The 16,595-nt window shown below is 37.2% G+C and overlaps 3 protein-coding genes across 5 annotated transcripts in view; 1 reads left to right on the top strand and 2 right to left on the bottom strand.

Annotated features, from left to right (window-relative positions):
* LOC134840508 (transient receptor potential cation channel subfamily A member 1-like) overlaps positions 1-8,189 on the top strand; it is a 76,320-nt gene extending 68,131 nt beyond the window's left edge. For both annotated transcript variants that reach the window (XM_063856355.1, XM_063856356.1), the window contains 8 exons: positions 2,407-2,529; positions 3,000-3,122; positions 3,357-3,447; positions 3,543-3,611; positions 5,401-5,514; positions 6,082-6,179; positions 6,391-6,544; positions 7,915-8,189. In XM_063856355.1, the coding sequence (XP_063712425.1) occupies positions 2,407-2,529; positions 3,000-3,122; positions 3,357-3,447; positions 3,543-3,611; positions 5,401-5,514; positions 6,082-6,179; positions 6,391-6,544; positions 7,915-8,016 (874 nt within the window). In that variant the 3' untranslated portion in view covers positions 8,017-8,189. The remainder of the gene's footprint in view (positions 1-2,406; positions 2,530-2,999; positions 3,123-3,356; positions 3,448-3,542; positions 3,612-5,400; positions 5,515-6,081; positions 6,180-6,390; positions 6,545-7,914) is intronic.
* Positions 8,190-10,633: 2,444 nt separating this feature from the next.
* On the bottom strand, positions 10,634-12,125 carry LOC134839364 (uncharacterized). Its single transcript, XM_063854889.1, has one exon. It carries the CDS (start codon positions 12,003-12,005, stop codon positions 10,701-10,703), a length of 1,305 nt encoding a protein of 434 aa, XP_063710959.1. The 5' UTR covers positions 12,006-12,125; the 3' UTR covers positions 10,634-10,700.
* Positions 12,126-12,646: 521 nt separating this feature from the next.
* The window catches only part of LOC134839655 (neuronal calcium sensor 1-like), a 36,240-nt gene continuing 32,291 nt past the window's right edge, over positions 12,647-16,595 (bottom strand). For both annotated transcript variants that reach the window (XM_063855278.1, XM_063855277.1), the window contains exon 9: positions 12,647-12,886. In XM_063855278.1, the coding sequence (XP_063711348.1) occupies positions 12,764-12,886 (123 nt within the window). In that variant the 3' untranslated portion in view covers positions 12,647-12,763. The remainder of the gene's footprint in view (positions 12,887-16,595) is intronic.

Raw genomic sequence — 16,595 nt, 5'->3', positions numbered from 1 at the left:
TATCATATTTTATGGCTAAAGTGGGCTTGTCTTTTACACTATAGAACCCTGTTTTAAATCTATATGAGCGCGTTACAACTCCTCCCATTATTTTACAATTGCATTGATTGCTCGCTGATTTTTATAAAGTTAATTTACTGTACGTCTTATTTTTTGAAAATCTATCGGTGAAAAGTCAGAATTTATTTTTTCGTCAGGGCTGATTTTTTGCTATCATATCAATCAATCAGACAAGTTAGGCATTTGATACTGAAAACAAAATATTTGGGAGCTATTGTGATTGATCTGTCTCTTTTTGTGTAACGCGATTGGTGATATGAAACGCTCTCAAGCCCATCTAGATAGTTTTTCTTTATAACCTTTACAAAAAAGGTCAAAACATTGTTTTATTTGTAGAAGTTAGTGTATTTGAATCCGTTTTCTTTTGACATGAATCGGTTGTTCTTCAAAAAGATGTTTATTAAAAATTATTCGATCTATCAGTTCTAGATACTAAAATTTTGTTTTAGATATTTGTTCCATACTTACAATTTGAACTCACTTTGTTGAATTGTTTTACGAGTTTCAACTGCACAGATATCCGACTGGACCTTGACCTCAAGTTTATTGTTTTGCTGCTAGTTGTAGTTGCGAAAACATGATTCCTAGATATGGCAAGTTATCGTTTACTAGCCAAACTCTTTCTGTCTTTTCATTAATTTACAATTTCTGATTTCTCGTGTCCTATCCTTTTGATAGGATTCTCGCCACAACCTTTTCGATGATTATGATAGTGCTTCCTAATCCTTGGTAAGTCATCATAATAAACTCGTCCACGGCTTCAATTTTCAAGAACCTACTTCATATCTGGAATTCAAAGAATACTTTTTTTCATAAAAGATTCAGGACTGGCTTTTGGGATTTCTTTTCTGAATGGGTTAAAATTTTCAATTGTCACGCTCAATGTTTTCTTCTGCTCGTTTCCGTCGTGTGTAAAAGCTGTTCTGATTTTTTTTCTCAGCGATCTCTAGTAAAACTCACTTCGTTGTCACCATCCGCAGTTAAAACTGAAAAGTCGTCCAGGTGTGCTTCGATTTCGAAAATGCCTTGAGGGTTGTTCCGTTGGGATTGCTGGTCCGGAACATTCGGATTGGCTTCTATCACATTTATTTGGTTCCTAGCTGAACTTTCACAATACTTGGCAAAGTGTCCCTGACAGCCACAATTATTACAACTTGTGTCTCTCACTGGGCATGTGGTAGGATGCACTGTATTAAAACGCGTACCACACTTTTGGTGTTTTGAGTTTTCTGCAATGTTGAGTGTAGGTTTGCTTTTATTCTTGATATGGTTTTGGCACAATCACTAACCGAATTTTTCATTTTTTTAAAAGAAATTTCGTGAATCTTTGTCCCTTTTTCAGGCCAACACGTGTTCCGGGTTTAAGTACTCAATGCACAGTTTCTTCTGAGTTTCCGCGCTTTTCATGTTTGAAAGGAAAAATCTCTTACTAATTTCACTTCCTGACCTCCCATTTTATATACAATTTTTGCTAGTTCGAATAAAATTTTGTTAAACTTTTCAGAGATTTGTGATCTTCTTGCCTACACCCGAATAACTTGTACGGTTCGTATGTTAAATTTGTGGTTTAGTAAAAAATAGTCTTTAGAATTTCCCAGAAATTTGCAAAATTCATGTCTAAGATCCGTTAACCTGGACTTTTATGAGCGAAACAATCTCTCCTTTTTTTTAACCTAGGGCCAGGTGTTATTGTGATTCCTACTTTTTGTTATTGTGTCCCAACTGTAAGCCATTGTTTTTTGTGCTGACTTTGTACTTCCTTGTGCACAAGAATGGTTTGCTTATTTCTCTCTTTTCTAGAGGCCCAATGGTTTTGGTCCTTGGTCGCTTGCGGTGGTTCTGGAATTGGATAGATTTTTCTGTTTCTGACCGATGAATGGATAACTTTTGTCATAACAACTGAATCCTCTGCAATAATTGTTAGTTCAAACTTTTTGGAATTTTTTTGAAATTTTTGGAAATCTTTTTCTACAAATCTTGATGATTTTGTTTGACGATTTATTCCAAAAAATTGTAGTCCACAACATTCCGACTAAAATCGGAAAACAAGATTAACCTAGACATCTAAACAACAAATTTAAGACAGAAGGGACGATAACTTTCAAACAAAGGATAGTTTGAAAGAAGTTTGGGTTTAAAAGGGGTAATTTCCCAACTACACTGACAATAGTTTAAAGTACAATGTTAAAATTGAATTAAGAGTTACAGTAAAATTAGGAACAGTGACTGAAATCTTTCAGATCCAAAAGTCGTTGCGCTTCTGGCAGGTATGTCAAAGTGACTTCAAAACATAAATGAGATTCAAAATTAATTTCATACAGTTCACAGATGTGATTTTCCTTCTAGCTTTACGTCAGTTGGGATCTACGTGGTGATGTACAACGAGATCCTGGTGACCACCTGCAAACTCATTCTCATCTTCTTTGCCCTCCTGATCGGATTTGCAGTCGGATTTCTCGTGTTTTTCGGGTATAGTTATCACTAAAACTAACTCTATATTAATTCTCAGTTCTCTTGCACTGTCGGTTAAACTAAGAATCGCACTCTTTTTAGTATTCCGGTATTGTTTCCAGCCTATTGAAAAATACAACCAAAATGGATGTACTTCTTAAGTAAGTATCAGCAGCAGAAATATTTAGCACGAATGGCAAATTGCTACATGAGTAGCGTAATGTTCCTATCAAAGGTATCTCAGCTCATTGAAAAGTTTGAACACTAATGGCAGCAAAATGAATATAACGAGTAATAGTTTTGTTTTAAGAGGAGATTCCTTTATTTATTTTGTTCGATATAAAAGTTCATAATAGGAGACGATGTGTCATTTAGCGTTATGAAGACACTTATGCAGGTCGTGTTGGTAATTTTTTTTGTTTTTTTTTCAGGAAAAGTTTTAAAAGTTATTAACGCCAAATTTCTAATATGTTTATTCACTGCTGCAGAGGTTTGGAGTACACTTCAGTGGAGGAGCTGCAGAACTTCTCGTTCGCCTCCTTCCCCTCCGCCCTGGCCAAAGTGTTCTCCATGATGCTAGGCGAGATCGACATGACTGTCACTTTCATCAGGTAAGAGGCCATCATCTGATAATTTCCATGGGTCAGTCATGTGAAACAGAAATAGATGAGAAAAAAAGCATATACATGTGAAAAAACAATAAAAACACAAGAAAAAAAATTATAATTAAATATTTCGATGATGATCTTGATTCGATTGCAAAGCACTCTGAGCATAAATCGTTTAGAAATTACCAAGTTTAGATACCATTTCAAAAGAAAATATTTGAAATTGAGTTTTTTTAGAAACTACGAGGCGGGAATTCTGACCTGGTGTGACCTCTGTTTCGTGGTCTCATTCATCCTCCTAGTCTGCATACTCTTCATCAATCTCACGGTAATTATTCTAACTAATTAGCTTAACTTGTTATAATTTCATAATTACCTGATGATCATTAAGGGCGGTAACTTTCAATTATATTCTGTCTCTAGATTGGTCTGGCGGTGGGAGATATTGCACAACTGAAAACACACTCCAAGGTCAAGGGCCTTCAGATGACGGTGAGTCATCATTCACTGGGACATCAAATGAAGACATCAAAAAGAAATTTTTTTTCGTTCTGTTCTTTCAACTACGTGCTAAAATTTCATTAATCATGCAAGCCAGGGGCGAATTTAGAGAGGGAGGGGCGATGCGTGGGATAAGGGGACAGCAAGGATTGCGAGGGAATTGATCTCTTTTTCAACCAAAGGGTCTCCCTTTGGTAATATTATTGTACGACCTTGATTTTTGTTCAACGAAGATCATTAAATTTGGGCAAAAGGGGAGAAGGCCAGCGGCGCAAAAAGTTTTTAAAATCAAAAATTTCCTTCGTTGTGTTTTGGGAGAGTATTTCGAGGCCAAACTGTGTGTTCATAAGACGAATGTTTGGTTCAGTGAGTCAAAATAGGACGTTTTTAAACATATCAAAATTTCTTAGCGGAACCCGCTTGCCAAATTGTTGCTTATATGTAACGAATACTTGTAACGTATACATTTTACTTTGCACATTTTTTGAGTTGCCGATCAATTTAAGTGCGGCAATCAAAAATTAAACAGCGATCGTTTACAATATTAAGTGAAACTTTAGGATTTTGAGCGAAAAAATTTAGCAATTTAGACGTTTTGGCGCCAAAGTAATTGTTTAATTTGCAGTTACAGACATTTTGACGTCAAAATTGGAGTGATTTTCTTTGATAATTAGCGTCAGTAAATTCCCGCTCTTTAGAAAATGCGTGTAAATTAATCTGAAATTTTCCAGCCTTTTTCGGCACTGTTGTACTTCGGCACTGTTGAACGCCCCCGTACAAAATAATAGATTTCGCTCCTTGTAACAAATCAATTATGGCAAATAAGCTTCTTTCAACCAATTCGGAACGATTTCTAAGACGGATTAACTCTCCGCTTACGCGTTAATAGCGCGAAATATATCGCGCGTTAATTGTCCCAAATTGGTCAAAATGGTCAAAATGGCACTCTTTAAACCCTCATAACTTTCCGAAAAATGATCACAGGTTGAATATCTTTTCAAATGTAAGCTCAAGACAACAATACTTTTCGAATGATATAAAAAGAGTCCGTCAAAAATGGCTAGTTAAAAAGTCGAAATCTGTCTGAAGAAAAAAAACCCACCCCGAGCACAAATATTCCGTTACTTTCGTATCAAAAGTCGGAACAATAAATTCGTTTACGAATCAGGCAACTTCCAGAAACTATGTATTGTTCCGACTTTCGATACGAAAGTAACGGAATATTTGTGCTCGGGGTGGGTTTTTTTCTTCAGACAAATTTCGACTTTTTAACTAGCCATTTTTGACGGAATCTTTTTATATCATTCGAAAAGTGTTGTTGTCCTGAGCTCAAATTTGAAAAGATATTTCACCTGTGATCATTTTTCGTAGAGTTACGGGGGTTTAAAGATTGCCATTTTGGCCAATTCGGGACAATTAACGCGCGATATATTTCGCGCTATTAACGCGTAAGCGGAGAGTTAATCCGTCTTAGAAATCGTTCCAAATTGGTTAAAAGAAGCTTATTTGCCATAATTGATTTGTTACAAGGAGCGAAATCTATCCTTTTGTACTACAATGGCGTGTGGGGGGATGATTTTCATAAAAATTTCAAATATTAGAAAAAAAATTTTTTCTTTTTGTTTTATTTCAATGAATTTTTTTAATGTTATTACTGCTCCATAAACCTCAAAAGGCAGTCGGAACATTCAGGGCTTCGCCCTGATACGAGCAGTCTTGTTATATATGCACAATTTTGGTAGCGCCGAATCTCTCATTTTAGTTCCCTTTTTCGGTGTAGGTGTCGCTGTTCATGCAGCTGGAGGCACATATGAAGAGGTGGGGGTTGGAGAAGTTCACTTTCATCCCAATGAGTCATACCGTCTACCTGAACGACATCATCTGCAGCGGATCAGTGAGTGATCAGTTATTACAACAGAAACTAACTACCACAAACATAACATCAATGAAGAAGAAAAGCTTTTAGAAAATTTCAAGGGGTATTTCTGAAATAGAAAACCATTTAGAAAAGTTTAAGGATTGGCCAGGCTTTTCATCCGTAATGATTTGTACGATTTCATCGGTAACGCCGCTTTCAAAATTGAGAAAAGTTAAAGCATTTGCCAGCCAGAATTGGCTGTCCTAAAAATAACTCAGAGAAGAATGCATAGAAAACTTTGTCAACCAGAATTGGTGGTTAGGGTAGTCGATAACAAACGGTACCGAAAACTAATAGCGCAGAATGGTGCAAAATGAATGGAATTTAATAGACAACTTCGTCCCTATGGAACTTAGCAAGCAAAAATTTAGAAATTCTGTAAATCGAAAAAAAAAAACGAAAAAAGTTTGATTTAAAAAAAAAATTCTTGTTTTTTTTGCAAAAAAACTGGTCGGAACTTTCTGAGCTGATTTTACAGTAATCAAATACACATGCACTACTGTTCTGTATTGAATACTTGATAAATTTTTCTGTTTTTGTCAGAAGCGCAAGATGTTGGAGTCGTTGAAAGGGACGGATGAGGCAGAGAACATGAAACTACTCAAACAAATTCACTACGAGAATGAGAAAAACCACTGCAGGTGAGCTGACATTTTTGAAAGAAAGCAGCTAAAACAAAATACTACAGAAGAAAACATTGAATTTAAGAAATGAAGATCATCGGTAATGCTTTCAAATTAAAGTTTTTAGAGCAAGCCCAAACTTAATTGTAAGTTAAACTCATTTTTCTCTGTATATTTTTTATAGATTGTTGAACCCTTAATTATTGAACTATGAAGTTTTTTTTTTCAGAATCAAGTCCCTGAATGAGTCGATGCGGAAGGCGGAGGAATTGCTGGGACTGGTGGTGTCCCACTTGGAGGTCCAGAGTCCCTATGATAACCAGGACGAGGGACACCAGCTCCTCTGCACGGGAGCAGGCGGCAACCCAGCGGCCATGATGCAGGTATACTCGCGGACAAAGTCCCCATAGAACGGAATCCCCAACAGGAAAAAAACTCCAGCCCTCCCATGGGACAAAACACCCATTGTTTCCCCCGCTAAGACTCAACGTCGACCACGACTTTTGAAATACGACAACACGAATAAAGCATGTTTCAAACGCGATATAAGTTTTACTACAAAAATTAATCAAGAAAAAATATGCATGCAAAGCATACAAAACAATTTCTGTCTTAGCTAGCTTATTGCTTAGATATGTTTTGAGCAAAAAACCGGGTATGTTATAATTTTGCGCTTATTATTGCTTCTCGACATTGAATGTTGAATCAAAAATCATAAATTGAGAATTTTAGCCGAGAACATGCAGTATTTATAGTAAGAAATTGTAGTCAAAGTTTTAGCCAGCTGATTATTCGATATAAAAACCGGGATAGTTTGTTGCTATGCACGTAGCACAGAAAGTTCCGACCACAAAAATGTTCTGTGCGTTCAGCTATGAGCAGATCTGAACAAAGAGGTAGAAAATAAAAAACGGTTTTTATCAAAAATTTAATTGAAAAACAAAAAAAAACAAAAAAATTTCGTAAATTTTTTTAAATTTTTTTTGAAGTGCTGAAGGAAGCTTGATTAAAACTAAGCTTTCAAAAAAAGCAAGAGTAAAACGGTTTTTACGTCTTTTTGCCTAATATATTATATTTGCGTAAATAGGTATTTACGTCTTACTTGCGTATTATAAGCCTCCTCGCTCGCTCTGTTCGCTCGAAATTGCTTTCCTGGTTCGAAACCAAAAATATAACCCGATTTCTCTCTACACTGCTGACGTTTAATTTTTTTAAAAAAAGTTTTAAATAGAACCTAATTATTTGAATCCGATTGCAAGGGCTTTACTATGATATATAATTTTTGACCAAAACTTCCAATAATAATCATAATAATCATATTAGTTAAACTAAACCCGCAAGGCGGGGATTAGTTGCTCTTAGTCATTGATAACAAAGTTAGTAAAATAAACTTTAAAACCATTACTCATGATAAATCGAGTTTTTAAATGTTTTTACTTTGTCAACCAATAACAGGTTCAAATTCTTTCACAGATTAAAGGTTCTTGAAAAGGATCATATCCAGGCCAATTGTTCGATCTCGCGACGGTTTGGAATTTCTGAAACACGGTAAAAAAAATTTCACAAAGTTTGCTCCGTGTTATCATTGGCATTCTCAAAAACATTGTTTATTCGCTTATTTGTAGTACTTGATTTTGCGTGGAAAACAAAAAGTAGAAAAACTAAAACACACCCGAATGAAAAGTGGTCGGAAAAAAAATAAATTTAATAAATAACAAAGGTTTCAATAACTAATAGATCGTCACTTTTTCAGGTCATGAACACCTGTGAGGATGGGAAGGACGGAGAAAGGGAGGGGGAGGACCAGGGAAACGTCAAAGTCAGTTTCCAGAACATGGACAACGGCAACACCTGAATAAAAAACAGCTCAGCCCTGAAACGAAGTTAAACGAGATTTATGAACTGTCGAGATATTTACTCTAGCTTCTATGATGACTGAGATTAGTTTTCGTTTGAATCTATATCAATCAACTTATTCCAAAAATGTAGTCTTTTGCGTGTTTTATCATTTTCTCCCTGAATAGTCAAATTTACCCTTCAGATGTTTTTATGGACGACCAGTTAGGGTGACGTTGATTTTACAACTGATTTTACAGGGCACGTTGATTTTACAACTGATCGACCAACTAGTTACTTGAGTTATATTTGGCATAACTGATCTTACGTGAGTTAGTGCAGAACTTCTTGCAACATTCTGTCGTCACAATTAAAAAAGTAGATAGTTATGGTCTGCACGTAGCAGATAATGCTCAGCCACAGCTATGCAAAAAAGCAGAAATAACTATTTTAAGTTTAAGTTTTCGGCACTCTTGAGTTGTTTATAAAATTCCAATGAACCGGAATGTGGTGTGATAACGTTCACTCATGATTTCCGCCAAAGTCAGAAAGGAACAAGACTCAAGTGAAAAAAAACTTCTAGTTGATGTGCTAATAGAAAAAAAAATTCCAACCAAAATTGTTTTTTGCCAAAAAGAATCAGCAAAAACGAGGGAAATTCAAAATTCGAGTTTTTCAAAATCATCAGCAAAAAATACAAAATAGTGCTTTTTAAGGTGTGTATGGAGGAGCAAAAACTAATTATCCTCAAAGCTTTATCAAGAAATTGTGTTTTGATGTCCCAGATGGAGCCACTTGCCGACGCCCGTGAAGAATTAAGTCAGTTAATCAACTATTCGCTGTTTATTTTTTGTTCAATTTTTGCAGAACAACTTTTCAACAATTTCCATCCCCTGCAGGTTATTTTACAACTGATTTTACAGGGCACGTTGATTTTACAACTGATCGACCAACTAGTTACCTGAGTTTTATTTGGCATAACTGATCTTACGTGAGTTAGTGCAGAACTTCTTGCAACATTCTGTGGAAACAATTAAAAAAGTAGATAGTTATGGTCTGCACGTAGCAGATAATGCTCAGCCACAGCTATGCAAAAAAGCAAAAATAACTACTTTAAGTTTAAGTTTTCGGCACTCTTGGAGTTTTTGCTGCGGTAATTTTTAAGATTTTCTAAAAATAGGAATAAAAATAATAGTCTGCTACTGTTTTGATTTCATTTGATTGATATTTTTTGGCTCCAAATGTATACCAAAAATGCACGTACGACTAAGCAACACTGCTTGGATCAAAAAGGAAACACATATGAAATCAAGATTTTAAAAAAATCCACCTTGCAGGAGTAAATCAAAACACTACGAGTAGGAGAAATGCAGGGGAAGTTGCAAGAGTAAATAAAAATTTTGTGTTAAAATAGCAACTGCAATAAAAATTGCGTTTAAAACAATTCTAAGATGAGGAAACAACTCAGAATTTTTTTGATACGGATCATTTTTCGTTTGAAATAAAAACAGATCCTGGCCAGATTCGAATCCACGACCTTTACCGTTCCATGCGTATTGGTTTCCTCCAGACAAAGTGAGCGGGAGACGCTAAGAAATTTAAATTAGATGTTAACCTATATATTAAATGATTTAAGTGATACTGATTCCAATTTGATGCAATTTGCTATTTGCAAGCGTAATGACAAGAACTTTATTTGCTTATTTTACTCTCTCCAAATTAGACTGAACAGCAAAATTTTCAAAACAATTTTTCTTGACTGTGCGAACACTTAACGTGATCTTTTTAAGGTAATTCAAACCACGACTGGAAAGGCTTAGATATGATATATCACTCGACACTTTTTTTTATTTGTTTTTGTGATATCTAATTTTGATGATTGTTTGTGACACTTTTGTTTCACACTGGAGATAAAAAAATAAAACACACTGGAGGACAAATTTCTCCTCCAATTGCAGCGGTCGAAACAAACACAGCTATTTTTTGTTGTAATAATTATTGCGAATTTTTGCATTTAGCAAATTTCAAACTTTGGACTTTTTTGAGATATCCAATATTGGGCTGACTGACCTCAAAGTGCCTTCGGCGCCAGTCTATAATAATTTGGATTGGGGAGCGCGCGCCAAAAAAATGCGATTTTTTGGTCGAAAATTTCCACAATGTTCCTAAAAACGCTTCTGTTGGCCTTTTTCAAAAATCCACCACTGCTCCGAACTTTGGAAAAAATGAACACTTAGTAGCCTGAATAGCGTAATAAACTAAATAAATAGTTTCAAGCACGATTTAATTTTTCTACTCTAAATAATGATGCTGCGAGTATGACATTTCTCAAAGACTGGAGTTGAAAAGCACCTTATACCACTCAAAAACAATTCTATTGCTTTTTTTATTGCAGCCCGAACTCAGCAAGAGACGATATTTAATCTGAAGAATTTTTTTTGAAAATTGAAATCTTGAGGCCGTAATATTTTATTACACTTGTATGTTCAATTCTGGTTTTATATGAAGATTAAATGAATGTTGCTTTTTAATAATCTTTTAAACGCTGAACCGACTTCAAAAAAATCTACATAATTTTTCTGTGTCAGCTTCAATACCTAAACACCTTTTCTTAATACTTTATTATTCAAATTAAAGAAATTAAATCTAGATAGATTTTTTTTGTATAGAGCGAATTAATCTTGAACTGATTTCTTTTTTAATCTAAGAAGCAACTGCAGAAAAACACATGAAGTTCGGGTATTCTGGCATTGCCAATGTCACTTTGTTAGTCCTATAAGGCTCAAACGAAGACTTCGGTCTGAACTTTGAACTCGTTCTGCCCTTGATAATCTCTGGAACTGGTTTCCTTTCATCTTCATCGTCCACATTTTGGACTCCGACTGTTTTGGTCCAATCAAAAGTGGCTCCCGGACTCCATTTAAGAGCCACAGAAGAGTCTAAAGATTTCGAAACTGATCCAGAACCGTCTGATTTTGACGGCTTAGATCTAAACGGCGACTCGAAATGAGGCCAATCGCTTTCCATTAGTTGTTGATTTCTCGGTTTTCCGAACAGATGTCGATCGACGTACGAAGGCGCCACGCTTCGGTACAGCGACCGTCGGCATCCGGAAACGACTGTTGGCCTCGGCATTCCGAGAGTTCCGGGATTCGCCTCTCGTTCTTCGTATGACTTCAGCGTTCGCGCTGTTTGGACTCTTCGGTCGGTCAAAACTTGGCTCGAGTGAGGAGCGATGTCAACCTTTTTATGCGGCGAATGTCGAATGTTCGATTTGTTGCTTTTTGAAAGGTCAAGTGCGAAAGACTCTGACAACGGCCATGACCTTTGGCGTTCCGAAACAGTGCTTAGAGTTTTCCAGTTTTTCTGAAGTTCCAGCAAAAAATAACTATCGTCTTCGACTGCTAAACTGATTCCAGCGTAGTACGCCAGAAATTCCTCTTCGGAAATTTTTCCATCGCCTTTTCCATTTTGGTCTGATTCAAAATCAGAAATGAATTGATCGATACAATCTTCTTTTGACATTTGGCCAGTAGCGAATTTCTCATTGGTTGAAAAATTGTACTTTTTCAGTAGATCAGATTTGTCGATGAACCCAGAATGATCGTAATCGATTTTCGAGAACAGTTTTTCGACTTCTTTTTTTCTGTTAAGCGGTAAAAACTGGGCGATGATTTTCTCATTGAACTCTTTGATTGAAATAAACCCACTCAAATCTTGATCTAATTCTACGAAAAGTTGTTTGATATCTTTTGAGGTCAGTTTTTCCAGGTATAGAGACTGAATTCCAGAAATGAATTCTTTTTCGTCTATTTTCCCGTCACCTGATTTATCTAGTTTGTGAAATAATGAAGCTAATTCTTTGAATCCTCTGGCACCAAATTTAGCCAAACAGAGCCATTGGAATTTTTCAACTAGGTTTAGAGAGTCGGGTTTCTTGTAAATTTGACTCATTTGGCTGCGGATTTTCTGGTCCAGTGCATGCTTTTTACGAGAAGTAAGAGCCATTTTGAATAATTTTTCGAGCGAGAAAAAATAAAAAAACTACGTTGATGCAGTAGTTGAACGGTTTCAAGCTCAAAATAGCACGTGCTTTGATTACTCAAACAGCTTCATTGAAAAATTATAAATATCTGTTTTTGAATTTTTATATGCACAACAAAAACAAGAAAAATAATGAGAGAACGTAATGAAGCTTTAAAAAGTCAGCAGGGAAATGGAGATAATGGATTTAAAGATTTGGCTCTTTTTCCTTCCCCCCCACCTCACACGAGCTTCAATATATTAGTGTAACGAGTGGTTTTACGAGGTTGAGTATGAAGACCAAATATGTTTGTCGCGGCTTTATTAGTCTGTATGTTAAGTTTCATAACAATCGGACAATGTCGTCAACAAATTTACATGTAAAAAAATTGCAGGTGGGGGGGGGGAAAAGGAAAAAGAGCCGAAGATTTTATTGAAAAGCGTCAAAAACATTTAAAACTATAGTTTGTCTCTTCTGCCGCAACCCCCCCCCCCCTAACAGTCGTTTTTTTTTCCTGCATTTTTGTACGTTATTAAATTTTAATAACAATGACAGGTGAGTTCATCAAACAAATACGAACACAGATTTTATCTTTATGTGCAAATTAGTAAAATTAATGGTTATACTCTGTAAAATTGATTTTTAATTTCGAGGGCAAAAGGGCAGAAGAGCTAAAGATTTCTGAGTATATCTGTCTGTATATTTATCTACCAAGGAGCGCGTGTTTTCATTCTGATGATGACTAAACGACGACAGTGAGGACGGATATCTGCTGCATGATGGACTCATCTCTCAGACAGATGTCCTTGAACCCCCTCAAGGTCACAAAGCCCTCACGCTTAGTCTCGGAGGCCATGATGAATTTCTAAATCATATATGGTTAATGGGGGTACCAAAGGGTCTTTCTCAAAGGATCAGACAAAAGAACATTTTTCAAATGATCGGTTCGACGCCAATATATACTGATTTTGAGGGGGAGCACGCGCCAAAAAAGACCTTGTTATTAGTCAACGTTGAACAAAGGCCGATAAAATGTTTCAAAAACCACCTCCAACCGTCATGAAATTACTGCGAACGCCATGCTCTATGTCACCGATTTGGCAAACAATCTGGCATTAACTCAGTTCTAATTGATTTTTCACCAGTTGCAACAAGAGTTGATAAAACGATGGCTGTTAAATACTGAATTGACTGTATTCTAGTTCGCATAAATAAGAGAGTGAACTAGAGGTCAACGCATAACAGCTAGACAGTTCTAGGCTGATTGACAGGCTTAATTATAGTGTGAGAACTCTCAGAGATAAGTAGATAAAGAAATAGCAACTAGGATGATTGACAACTGAATATTGTAGCCCCTGACATTTCCGTATGGATGTAAAATTTAAATACATAGTAATTTAAATTTAATATAATAATTAATAACATTCCACCTGCCGCCTCAACTAACACAATACAACAAACTTGAGTTTTAGGCTTATGGCCATCCCTCTCCCTGGAAAACGAGTTTTAAATGAGTTTTAAATAAGGTTCACTTTCCTTCTCCCCCTGGATGTTTTCCTTTTTGTTCAGCCCCTTGGATATTTTCGATCATGACTCCTCCCATTTTATCTACTGGCTTTCTTCTTCTGGTACTCCTTCTGGTTCCCGAGCTTTCACTTTGACTGCCAGATTCGACATCTTCTTCTTGGCCACTACTCATAAGGCACTCTCTCGCAACTAACGCCGGTCGGTCTTGGCTCCCCTTTCCTCGTTTCTCTTGACCCCCTTTTCCTCGCTTCGCTTTCGTCACTCTAGATTTTGCTTTTGCTCCCGTTCCATGTTCTGCTTCTGCTGTACTGCCGCTTGGGCCTTGTCCCGCCGCAATCGCTCTTCGTGTCTCGCTAACACTTCTATTGGTAATCGTGCGGAGATAATATTTAGTGGCTGGTAATCTTCACTATCCGAACTGTCAGACTGGAAGGTGGCTACCGATACTTTTTGCATAGCCTTTGGCCTCTTTGATTTCGGGCTCTCGACTCCCCTTTCTTTGCGCTCGATAACATCTCCTTGAGCGTAGCCGGCTTCCGTTTCTTGGGAAGTATGGGTTTTGGCTTTTCTGCCACTGCACTTTTTCTAAGAACAGATCCGTTTTTTAGCTTGATAGTATGTTCGGATTCAAAGATAGCATTAGATTTTAAGAGTTTATACCGATTTAGGGTCTTGCTGGTTGTACACTGATACAGGTCGCGTGCGACTCCACTACCTTGGATGTTAGGGCCAGTGTCTTTACTCCCTTGGATTTTCGGGGCAACTCCCGATACCTCCCCTGGACACGTGTCCATTTGCTGGTCGCTATCAAGCATGATAGGGGCCCTTTTTAAAGCTGGAGCGTATGTCAGATCGGACCTTTCCTCCCAATTCGAGTGCTGAGGGAATGAAATTTTACTCATCTCAGGATCATTTTCGTCTAAACACAAACATTTTTGTTTTAAGACGTTCTTCCAATTCAAATTTTTCAAACTTGGTTTTTTCGTAAGATTGCGTAAAACGGTGTTAGCCTCCCGGCCGTGGTGGGCTTCAAAAGGTGTTAATTTAGTAGTTGCATTTTTGGAAAATCGTAGCGCGCCTAGCGCTTTATCGACCATAGATTCTACAGACTTATGCTCTTTTTCAGTCGCATAGGTTAGGACAAAATTCTTCAAACTCCCTATTGTCCTTTCAACGGACCCCGTGCCTCGATGATCGTTCACTGGTGAGTACATTAGCTCGATGCCTTCGCTGTTACAGAAGCTTTTAAACTTATTAGATGTAAAACATGATCCCTGATCAACGTGTATTTTCCGGGGTACTCCATGTTGAGTTATGTATTTATCGAGAAATTTTAAGACTTTATCTGACGTGTTAGTGGTAGTAACCATTGCTGATGGCCACCTTGAGAAACGGTCCGTAGCAACCAAGACATATTTCTTACTCTCGTTCAAGTAGTTTATTGGCCCCCAGAAATCCAATTGTATACATTCATTGGGTTCCCTTGGTTCAGGGACCTTCCCCATGTCTCCCTTGGGTAATAACGATTTTAGATTCTTACCCGCTTCCGTGCATTGCTGACAGTACGTGGCCTTTGCTGCCAAACTACGGTACATGTAGGGATACCAGACGTCACGCGCTGCTTCATACATGTTCCTTTTACCGTGATGGTAATAATGTATCCGCGACTCAATTGGGACTTGTAATGGCAAAGGAATGACCAGCCGTCCATCTACTAGCCACACACAATCGTCCCGCAATGACAAATCGTTTGCGTATTGGGCCCAGTACTTCCCAATCTTCAGGAGTTCTTCTTTCAAGTTAATCTTCTTCTCCAACGCTTCTTTTACTCGTACTAAGTTCACATCCGCCGGTATGTTTGAGGCAATAAATTCTAAATTAAATAATTCTGGTAACGCTTGGGATTTCTTGATAACCTTGCAATCCCGGGGAATTATAGACATAACTTGCTGATTTGGGTTAACGGTCGGAAAAAGCTCGCCCGGGAATTTCGAAGGTATAGAAAGTACTGTATTAATTTTTGAATCCCGTGTATTTTTAGTAATGGCAACAATTTCAGGGTTAATGACAGTTATTTCATCGCTACTCAATAAGTTTTCATCTTGTCTAAGCGGAGAGTTGATTTGAGAGTGTAGTCTATTCGGAGGGTTAGTTTGGGAATCGATTTCAATATTTTCAATTTCAAATACTGGGAAAGAACAATTCGAATCACTATCCATTTTGTTTGAATTATTTGATATAGGCCAATTTAACCGTCTTCCAAGGGAACAATATATAGAACACACTGAATGTCCCTTGGATTTCTTTGATTTACGCGTTATGCAAATTGATCGTTTCCTATTGGTCGGTGTCTTCACGTATGACTTTCCGCCCTCAACCGTCGCTGTTTGTAAGCATGTTTTCCGTTCTCGCTTCTGATTAGATGAAAACTGTCTAGACTGTTTAGAACCAGTTCCTTTAATATCCTGATGATTTCGTTCACCAAGGGATTTTAAATCATCTGTGAAACCAAGGGTTTTTCTAATTGGAACGATTTTTGCCACGGTGAACAAATTATCATATTGACTTATCGGTTTAGGGGGTTCGCTAGGATGCCTTGACAAGTAATCTGCTAATCCGATCTTGGCGCCCGGTTTGTGTTCTATTATAAAGTCAAAAGGAATCAGTCTGTCTAGCCAACGTGTCAGTCGTGAAAAGAGAGTTTTGTTTTTCTTGTTATTCCCGTTAAGTAATGAAATCAGGGCCTTATGATCCGTGATAACTGTAAAAGATCTTCCTAAAATGTAGTTTCTGAAATATTCGGCCCCCCGTACCACCGCCAGCATTTCAAGCTCGTTAGTGGAATATTTCTTTCCGGCTGGGTTTAAGAATCGTGATGCAAAAGAGATAGGGCGCCACCCTTCTGTACCCAATTGCTCTAAAACCGCTCCAAGACCATTATGGCTTGCATCGCAGACAACTCTAATGTCTTTATGAATATCAAAATGTTTTAATTCAACTATGTTTGCGACCCCCAATTTAATGTTTTGAAAGGCATTTTCACATTC

Source organism: Symsagittifera roscoffensis, chromosome 2, assembly GCF_963678635.1.
Source record: "Symsagittifera roscoffensis chromosome 2, txSymRosc1.1, whole genome shotgun sequence".
Lineage (NCBI taxonomy): Eukaryota > Metazoa > Xenacoelomorpha > Acoela > Convolutidae > Symsagittifera > Symsagittifera roscoffensis.
This window is presented reverse-complemented; position numbering and strand designations above follow the sequence as displayed.